The sequence below is a fragment of the Erpetoichthys calabaricus genome, chromosome 13, assembly GCF_900747795.2.
Source record: "Erpetoichthys calabaricus chromosome 13, fErpCal1.3, whole genome shotgun sequence".
NCBI classification, from domain to species: domain Eukaryota; kingdom Metazoa; phylum Chordata; class Cladistia; order Polypteriformes; family Polypteridae; genus Erpetoichthys; species Erpetoichthys calabaricus.
Window position 1 is genome coordinate 101,460,787 of NC_041406.2, and position 10,642 is coordinate 101,471,428.

Genomic DNA, 10,642 nt, shown 5'->3' on the forward strand with positions numbered 1-10,642 from the left:
AAGTTCTGAACACTCCGTGGTCTAATTTTATAACCACGTTATATTTCACAAAGACGTTTATCGTGTGGTGATTGGTTATGTGGAGAAAGAAAAACGAAAGATAGGTACTGCAGGTTTGATACATCAGACAGACAGCACGCATGCAATAAAGAAAGTCCGCTCAGAAGAACATGCATTGAATTCTGTGTTTGTGTCTCCGACCACCAGATCACAAACCCGATATTTACACAATATTTACGTTAAATCTGTGCGATACCCATTCATACATCCAGTTTTTTGGAGCCTCGTCACACCTGCCATAAAGTTCTCTACACTGAATGTACACCTGGGGACCCCTTACTGCGAGGGAGCAGCACTACCGTGCATGTATAATACCTGCTTTAATGTATTTCATCATGAAAATTTATCTTAGCATTCTACATTTTCAGAGAGCAGGAATATCATGAAGTGAATGTATTCTGTGCAGCGATCACTGCCGGCGCCTCCTCTTAGTGCAGAGAAAGTCAGTTTAAGATGCGCATAGCGATTAACTGGGTCAGGGAACACAACACAAAGCATTTAATGTGCTACATTAACTTATGACGGGATTTGAGAAAATTCTGTAAATTAAACATTGATTTTAGGTTAAAGTTTAGTTTACGACATTCTACTTTAATGACAAAACAAACTATGAGAATAAAGTGGAAATGTCAACTTTAATCTCGACAGTTTTTTTTTTTTCTTCACTGTGGCCCTAATACGCTTCTGTAGGGCTATACCACAAATAGCATTATAAATGTAAGTTGCAGTTTTATTATTTATGTATATAGCTTAGCTTGAAGCAAGGTCCACATTAATGCAGTTTGCCTTAATGATGGTTCAGTTGGTAAAGATGTCATCACCAAGTTGCACTTGTTTTATTTTATTTTAATTTGGTGAATACTGTGTAATGCACCTGGGCTTTGAAGTCTTGGAAGTAATAGTATTATTACTAGAAGTTGCACTATTATTTGTTGTATTATTATTTATTAGTTTAAATATTATGCAGTTTAATGATGGTAAAGTTGTTTAAAAAGTCACTTTAACGTGATTGTTAACATTAAAGTGTAGTTGGTTTACAAAAAATATTTACTATTTATTCCTTTTCTAAGACATGTTTAGTGCAATACAACTTTTGACAAGCACCTCTGGATATTTTACTAAGTCTAAATGCCTCTTTAGGTGGTTGAAAATATGTTGTCAAAATTTTAGTTTAAGTTGTTTGCAAACATTGTTCAATACAAAAGGTTCTACAGTGCATCCGGAAAGTATTCACAGCGCATCACTTTTTCCACATTTTGTCATGTTACAGCCTTATTCCAAAATGGATTAAATTCATTTTTTTCCTCAGAATTCTACACACAACACCCCATAATGACAACGTGAAAAAAGTTTACTTGAGATTTTTGCAAATTTATTAAAAATAAAAAAATTGAGAAAGCACATGTACATAAGTATTCACAGCCTTTGCCATGAAGCTCAAAACTGAGCTCAGGTGCATCCTGTTTCCCCTGATCATCCTTGAGATGTTTCTGCAGCTTAATTGGAGTCCACCTGTGGTAAATTCAGTTGATTGGACATGATTTGGAAAGGCACACACCTGTCTATATAAGGTCCCACAGTTGACAGTTCATGTCAGAGCACAAACCAAGCATGAGGTCAAAGGAATTGTCTGTAGACCTCCGAGACAGGACTATCTCAAGACACAAATCTGGGGAAGGTTACAGAAAAACTTCTGCTGCTTTGAAGGTCCCAATGAGCACAGTGGCCTCCATCATCCGTAAGTGGAAGAAGTTCAAAACCACCAGGACTCTTCCTAGAGCTAGCCGGCCATCTAAACTGAGCGATCAGGGGAGAAGGGCCTTAGTCAGAAAGGTGACCAAGAACCCAATGGTCACTCTGTCAGAGCTCCAGAGGTCCTTTGTGGAGAGAGGAGAACCATCCAGAAGGACAACCATCTCTGCAGCAATCCACCAATCAGGCCTGTATGGTAGAGTGGCCAGATGGAAGCCACTCCTTAACTCTTTTAGGGTGGATGTCGACTTGAGGGGTTGAGGGCGAATGTCGACAAAAGTCGACATCCAGGGATAGAGGGCGACAATCAGCTGTTAATGGCGACAAAACTCACTGTCACGTCGCAGGCATTCCCTCTGTGCTTGGAGGAATGCTAGACTTGTTGACTCGGCAACTAATCCTTGCGTGTGCGTGAGTTGAGAAATGTAAACAATGGCAAGATGGCATCAACATGTCACAAGGGAGCGAAGCGAGTGCAGAAAAGAAAACACTCGGCAGACAATGTTTTGCGCATTATCGCGGAGTCGGACTCTGATTTTTCAGAATCGGATTTTATTGACAGTTATCAGGAGATCGAACAAGAGAGTGAGAAGCTGGCATCAGCTGATCGGACACCAGCCGATGCCGCGCCAGCTGATCCGCTGCCAGATGAGTGCATTCACGCAGCCGATGCATCTATGGCAAGGTTCGCGTGGAAGTAATACACAGACATTGATCCGTAGGAGCCGAACTGGCTACCAGACTTCACAAGACGGTATGGCTTTCTGTTGGACACAACAGATCACCAGCTGCTGAACTACTTCAGGCTGCTCTCTCATGATGCTGCTTTTCAGGTACTGTCAGATGAGACAAACAGGTAGGCAGAGAAATTTTTTGAATCGCGGGCTGTGCTTGCATCGCATTCTCGTTTTTCAAAGTGGGAACCCACAACAAAAGACGAGATGAAGCGCGCTGTGGCATTACAAATAGAGATGGGACAGAACTGGTGATATAACTTCAGGGAGCATTGGTCCAAACGTGCTTTGTCCCCTGGTGGCTTTGGACAGGTTATGCAGTGTGATGATAGGTACGTGATGCCGCAAAGTTTTATTCACTTCTGTAATAAACAGAAGCAAATCCCATGGGGTGAGCCAGGCTATAACGCCATGCATAAAGTTCAGCCCCTGCTTGACATTGTGGAACCAACATAGAAACAATTTTATCAGCCTGGCTGTGATTCGTCTGTGCATGAATCTATGATAAAATAAAAGGGACACCTTTTTTTCTGCAAATATATGCCAGACAAGCCCACAAAGTATGGCATAAAGGATTTTGTACTGGCAGAAGCAAACACTGGTTTCTGCCTGAAAGTAATCACATATACAGGAAAGTATTTCTTTCAAAGACAGAACTGTCTCTTGACAAGTCAGGTTGTGCTGGAGCTGCTTCAGGGCTATGAACATTTGGGTCATGTTGTGTACATTTGAACAATTTTTATACATGCCCAGAACTGTTCATGGAGGTACAGAGCAGAGGAATTGGAGCTTGTGGCACAGTGAGGGTGAACAGGATACACATGGCTTCACAGTTGAAGCCAGACAGGCTGAAGATGAAAAGAGGTGACAATACGGTTTTCATGCGGGCAGAAAACTTGGTGGCAGTGGCATGGCACGATAGCAAACGGGTGACTTGTCTCTACAGTACACACTAACAATATATGTAAGAAAGTGCAGCAACAGACAATTGAAAAGTAGGCACCAAAGCAACACATATTGTAAGCAGTGCAATGTGGCAATGACTGAAATTGGCTGCTTTGAGCAAGATCAGACTTTGTAGGACTTTGCTGTGTAAAATGTATGAGATATGTATGTGAAATCATAGAGTATGCAGGCTCATACAACATGCAAGACAGTAACATTTGTCAAAAGTAAATATTTTTTGTTGATTTCAATTGCTTTGTGTTCTTTTTTTAAAAAAAGTTAAGTTTTTGGAAAAATATTCAGCCCTGGGAGAAAAGAAACAAAAAAAAAAATTAGCCTTAAAAAAGTTAAGTAAAAGGCACATGGCAGCCCGCCTGGAGTTTGCCAAAAGGCACCTGAAGGACTCTCAGACCATGAGAAAGAAAATTTTCTGGTCTGATGAGACAAAGATTGAACTCTTTGGTGTGAATGCCAGGTGTCACGTTTGGAGGAAACCAGGCACCGCTCATCACCAGGCCAATACCATCCCTAAAGTGAAGCATGGTGGTGGCAGCATCATGCTGTGGGGATGTTTTTCAGCGGCAGGAACTGTGAGACTAGCCAGGATAAAGAGAAAGATGACTGCAGCAATGTACAGAGACATCCTGGATGAAAACCTGCTCCAGAGCGCTCTTGACCTCAGACTGGGGCGACGGTTCATCTTTCAGCAGGACAACAACCCTAAGCACACAGCTAAGATATCAAAGGAGTGGCTTCAGGACAACTCTGTGAATGTCCTTGAGTGGCCCAGCCAGAGCCCAGACTTGAATCCGATTGAACATCTCTGGAGAGATCTTAAAATGGCTGTGCACTGACGCTTCCCATCCAACCTGATGAAGCTTGAGAGGTGCTGCAAAGAGGAATGGGCAAAACTGGCCAAGGATAGGTGTGTCAAGCTTGTGGCATCATATTCAAAAAGACTTGAGGCTGTAATTGCTGCCAAAGGTGCATCGACAAAGTATTAAGCAAAGGCTGTGAATACTTATGTACATGCGATTTCTCAGTTTTTTTGTTTTTAATAAATTTGCAAAAACCTCAAGTAAACTTTTTTCACGTTGTTATTATGGGGTGTTGTGTGCAGAATTCTGAGGAAAAAAATGAATTTAATCCATTTTGGAATAAGGCTGTGTAACATAACAAAATGTGGAAAAAGTGATGCGCTGTGAATACTTTTTGGATGCACTGTATATTCCTTCCCTTCATTAGTGCCACCCCCTTGAAAACTATCACTTTATGGGGCCATGCAAACCTGTATTAATACTTGTGTGCACATTAAAATGTTTTTTTGTACAATGTACAATTCTCATGACAGTGGAATAAGTTATTGTTAGCCATTAATTGCAGTGGAGAATGTGGTTAACATCTACTCATGCATGGGGAAAAAAAAAATACGTCCAATACCGTGAAACCGGTATAATTTTGAAAAATACAGTGATATAGAATTGGTCATACCGCCTAGAACTACTGTGGGTGAATTTAAAATATGGGAGGTGGGGGTTAAAAAAAAAAAAAAAAAATGCTTTGGAATCAATGCCCCCCATTTTTTTTAAATCATATTTCCAGCTATACCCTCAGGGGTTGGTGGCATGATTGGCACTCCAGCCACTATTAAAAAAAAAAAACCTCACGCTGCTCCATTTAAACTAGTGTGGTGGCAAGGTGCCACAAATTGCACAGACGCACTCAAAACCTAATTTGGAATACTGAGATGGTTTGTCATGTGGTGGGAGCGGCAACGCACTGCATCAGTGAATGCTTCCAACTTCTGTCTCTTTCTCCCTTGCTATCCTTTTCATGTCTTTGGGGAGGGTAAAAAAAAAAAGCTTTCCAATGTTCAAAAATTTGGAAACATTTGGTCTGTTTTAATACTGCACTGATATAAACCTGATCAATTTTCAAATACCAATTAATCTTACTTCAACATGTTCAGGATGCACAATGCTCATGGAGAAATGAACAAACTTCACAGAAACAGTAAATGGGCCATGTCCAGTAAGGCAACTACGCTAATCAGGCAGTCAGCAGGTAATTTTTAAACAAATATTCTCTCTAACAAATAATCTTTCAAATGCCAAAATACATTGTCTTTGCAATTCAATCAGTGTTTTGCACAAAACACTTACCTCACACCGAGGCCTATTTTCCTTGGCTGGCACTGTTGGAGACACAGACTCCAAATTACTAGCAAAGTCAGATTCTTCAACATCTTTAGTATATGCATCTCCAGCATCTTTGTATGTGCTTTTTTCACCCAGTAAATCCAGGTTCTCTATTGCAGCAACCTCCTCTACTTTAAGTTTCTTTTGCTGCTCACTGTCCTCTTCCAGAGCAGATTCACTGCAAAGAAAAATGTATTTAGACAAATTAACATAACTCTTAGAGGGAGGAAAAATAATGTAACTGCAGTGGGAAAGCACTGTGAATACTGAAGGTGAAAACTGTACATGTTTTGAGAAAAAAAAAAAAAAAATCCTGACTGCTAAACAGAACACTTTCCACAAGTGGAGTGGAAACTAAAAGGACATACAGAAAGTTTAAAATTATTAAAAGATAATCAAGTTACTCATCAATGCAACTGAAGGCACGGATTCATTTGAAGAACCTTTAGATCTCTACAACATTATCATGGACATACTTGTTCTGGGTAATAAATTTGCTGCAGTCTACAATTTTCCTTTGAAAGCAGAATACAGGGGCCACTTCAGTTATCTCCACAGCAAAGCAAAACAAGATGCTAACATCTGCAAATATTCTGCTCCAAGAAGATGGTGAAACACTGATACAAGCAGTGCGTTGAGTGCGTTTATAGTTCTTGGGATGAAACTGTTCCTGAAACGCAAGGTCCATACAGGAAAGGCTTTGACGCATTTTGCCGTGGCTGAGGCAGCGTGTGCTTGAAACTGTATACCGATAATTCTCTTTCCGATCAGCTGCTGCTGTGATTCCCCACTCAGATACAGTGATATAAATACTCCGAGTGGTGCAGTGAGAGTAATATGGAAAAAGATGATCTGCTGTGGCAACCCTTAACGGGAGCAGCTGAAAGAAGAAGATGCAGTGAGAGTAACAACGCTAAAGCAGTTATGGTATTTGGAATACTATGGCTATTCCCTGGCCCATTAAATTGCTACAGGTCAATTACAATCAGATGCATTACACTAATAAACAATATGCAGTTAATTTCAGTGTATTTATAAAGCCGCGTCAGGAATGTGGGTCTAAGAAAGTAAGGGTAACCACACAGGAACAGTAGCACTGCTTTGACACTGGGTGCCGCCAGTCTGCAAAACCGAGCGAAGAAATACCCCATGGAAAGGTATGAGTTACCGTGGAAATGTGCGTGGCTTTACGCCAAGTTTAGGTTTTATACATCGCGATTTGAGCGTGGAAACGTTCGTACACAACATTTCTGTGCATACGCACCGTTTATACATGAGGGTCCCTGCTGAGGTTGCTACAATGTCCTTCGCTGCCAGCCAATGTCACTGCGGTTCTTTTCCTGACAGACATGCCATGTGCTAGCTCGTCCATTATTTTTGTGGCAGAGGAAGACAAGAGCTTAAAATCTTTGGCCATGTATGACTTTCTTTTGTAATCGGAGTGAATAACTTCAGTTTACGATGAAAATCTGACAATGAAACAATGTTCAGTCGGCCAGTGAAATGTGCTTCACTGTGAACAGAGATTGGCATGGCTGCTTTCCAATCAGCAGAGCTGCATACCTATTTCACCATGGTTTTCCTGTCAGCTAGAACATGTGTCTGTGTCATTGCCCAAAGCCCAATTTTGTGAGTGAAGGAGACCACTCCAATTCTTGGGTCACATTGTGTGTTATGTCAGAAGAGCTTGAATAAGACCAAGATCAAGACCCTGTCATTTATGAGCTTTTGTGCAACAGACGGACAACACTTACTTTTGTTATTTAATAAACATATAGCACACAGCAAAATATATCTCCAATTCCAGCTAGCAGGAGGGTTTAGAGACGGATTTATGCAGTGCCACAGCAAGCAAACCTAAGATAATCCAATAAGATGATGTTAACCAGTATGTTAAGTATACATCTGACACATTATTAACTCATGAACTTCTTGGCAAAATGCCTTCACTGCTAAGTACTGTATGCAAAGACATGCACCTAATCAGCAATGTATGATAAAGGATGTAATTTTAAAACTCCACTTCAGTTTGAATATTTAAAATTGAATAATAACTTTCAGATGTCTCCAAATACTTTCTATTACCTCACTTGCTGCTATCCAGCACTGCTAAATTTTTCAGGCTGCAAATTCATATTCACAAAGTTCTACGTAAAGTGTAAATTCTCAAGAATGAAAAGGGGGGGGGGGGGGGGGGGGGGAGGACAAAGTCCTCAGAGAGAAGGAAAAAAAAAAAATCCACAAAATATTCTTTTACCATGATTAAATAATATTGACAGTATAAAGAAAAATGGGCTGGTTCATAATGTTTGTGAAAAATACATGTTAACAATAGTCATCAATAATATGAGCCTAACCCCCACAACAAAACACTCTGGGTGAGCTCTCTGAAGAGGCAAGTGGAACAACTTGAGCCCCTGTTTAGCTTGGGTACGTGCACTGTGATGGGTTATTTAAAAAAAATATATTTACATGGAATCCAAATACAGAACATAGGGCCTGAAAATTACAGTCTGGATAAAGAAAATGCTCTGTTATAAGGTGAATTGTGCAGCACACAAGCAAGAACAAAAATCTAACATGCTGTACTTGTACTATGGTGTAAAAATCCAAAGTTCTATGAATACTGCACAGAAAAATAATATTCCAATTTCAAAATTATGTTTGAATCATGTCCAAAAATATAATAATTTACAATTTAAGAACGTATTGCAGTCAGCAAAGTGATGTTTGAATACATAGTTTTGACAACTTGCTGTTCAAATCTTTGCCCTTGACAAACATCATGAAGGAATGGTCCATACAGTTCTTCCATGTAAATTTCACTTTAGTGATACTGTAGGGAATTATTCAACGGAAGATTTTACAATAACAGAATATATTGTGCAATTAACAATCACGTGCAAAATAAACTGAATGAACAACTTATTTAACTTGAAACTACACATTAGGACAACTGAAGAAAACAGGTTGCATGTAACAGATTGGTACAAGGGTGGCTTTATGCCCCTGTGCACGGCGACCTTTACACAGCTATCGTGGTGTATGTGTATAAATTTATTTTTCTTCATCACCCAGCCTGCGCTCTGTTCGGGAAAACAAGCAGTCCATGTGCGGAAATGTACTGTATATGTAAATAAACTAGTGGAAAATTTTTGCAAACCAGTAGGCCTCGTTCTGTAACTATACGGAGCCAACTGAAGAAGAAGGAATAAAAAAAACTTAAATAGAACAATTTCTACTGCAGTTATGGTTTAACATACTGTAAATCAAACTGATTTCGAAGGCTATGGTGATAAAAAACTGGACCAAAAATCAATCAGCTTGGAGCCTGTAACAATACAGGCACGATGCAACCTGTTTGAAAAATCTGTCCGTGTGTGTCCGTGGACGCCACGTTAAAATCAACTATTCTCGACGTTATTTAATATCGTGGAATCAGAACTTAACCCGATAGCTAATTTTTGATCCCGTCACCTAACTTCCATTTACACTAAATTAATATTACAGCTTCGGTGGTTGCAGCCCTTTTGCGCACTTTTCAGAAACTCCAGTTTGTTATTTATGATTCAACATTAGTGAACGTGGGTGAACAATTACCATGTCCTCTTGATATATGCGCCGGACCATAACCCTGACATTTTTGTGGCATTCAACAAGAAAGTCTGTCAGGATTACAATGTAATAAAAGGGTGTCGTACCGTGTTAGCCATTATGGATGTAGTGAGAATTCGTGCAAAATGACACCTTTAATTGGCGAACTAAAAATAGTACAATATGCAAGCTTTCGAGGCAATTCAGGCCCCTTCTTCAGGCAAAATGTAATGATGCACTCCCAAACATATGATGCCTCCATACAGAACAAACCACTGTATATGTATTGCACATCAGCTACGGTGCAGTCTTTAATATGAAAACGTTTACTACAATAACTTTTTTATATAACTAATAAGTTATAAATACAAATAATAAAGCCAGACACCAAAAATCAGTAACTTGGAATTAAAGCGGCAAGTACACAGCGATCTTGGCCAAACGTTACACCACAGGCTCACATTTATCCGGCGTACATGCGCTTCCCTCTCTTGTTTACGCGGTTAGTATACAACAACAACAACCGTCACGTTATTTGGGGCAGCCTGTCGTACCGTTAAAGCTTTTATCGGAGAGACATTCATCGCCTTGAAGCATGTTATTCATTTTATTTTCGCTTTTACTTACTTAGTAGTAGCCATGTTATTTGGGGCAGCCTGTCGTACGGTTAAAGCTTCTAACGGAGAAACACTCATCCCATAGAAGCATGTTATTCATTTTATTTTCGCTTTTACTTACTTAGTAGTATTCTCTTGCTCGCTCACATCCGCCATTGTAGTTCACGCTCCAACTGCGGTTTCGACTCCTACAACAATAATCGTTTTCTTCAGGTTGTTAGTTTCAATTAAACATGAAGATACATCTGTTAGTAATGAGTACGCATTTAATAAGCAAAATATCACACCTTCTACTTTAGCAGTCATACAACACTTAGATGTCGATCTAAAAGTAACCCTCCGCTGGGCAACCAATCAAACTGCGTATTTATGTCATATGAATTTTTTTTTTTTTACGGAAACACTCCATCCGGAAGGGCGCTGCGGAGGTGGGCATTTGTTTTGGTCACGTGATTTGGACATGGCGAAAAGGTTTAGTTTGTACGGCGGCAGTCAAGTACAATGAAACGAATATAAGATTTACGAGATACGGTTAAGTTTCTTTGCAGCGCAATGTAAAGCTCACCAATTTAGCGCACAGAATTCTTAACACAAACACGCCTATTTTGGTTATACTGTAATGCAGCGTCTCAGGTTTATACTTCACGCGACGCATACTCCAGCGGACGCTCCTGCTAAGCAAGCGTTTTACTGTTTATACTTGCGCGCGTACTTTACGTAAATCTGGTAGAATCCATCAGTT

At 40.0% G+C, this 10,642-nt stretch overlaps 1 protein-coding gene across 7 annotated transcripts in view; it reads right to left on the reverse strand.

Moving 5' to 3' along the window:
• The window catches only part of LOC114663542 (uncharacterized), a 72,659-nt gene extending 62,408 nt beyond the window's left edge, over nt 1-10,251 (reverse strand). For 5 of the 7 annotated variants that reach the window (XM_051935537.1, XM_051935538.1, XM_028817350.2 and 2 more), the window contains exons 1-2: nt 10,022-10,250; nt 5,654-5,867 (exon numbers count right to left, since the gene is read on the reverse strand). In XM_051935537.1, coding sequence (XP_051791497.1) covers nt 5,654-5,867; nt 10,022-10,056 — 249 coding nt within the window. In that variant the 5' untranslated portion in view covers nt 10,057-10,250. Of the gene's footprint in view, nt 1-5,653; nt 5,868-10,021 lie in introns of all 7 variants that reach the window. The other 2 variants (XM_051935536.1, XM_028817347.2) reach the window with 1 other exon arrangement.
• Between the last annotated feature and the right edge of the window lie 391 nt (nt 10,252-10,642).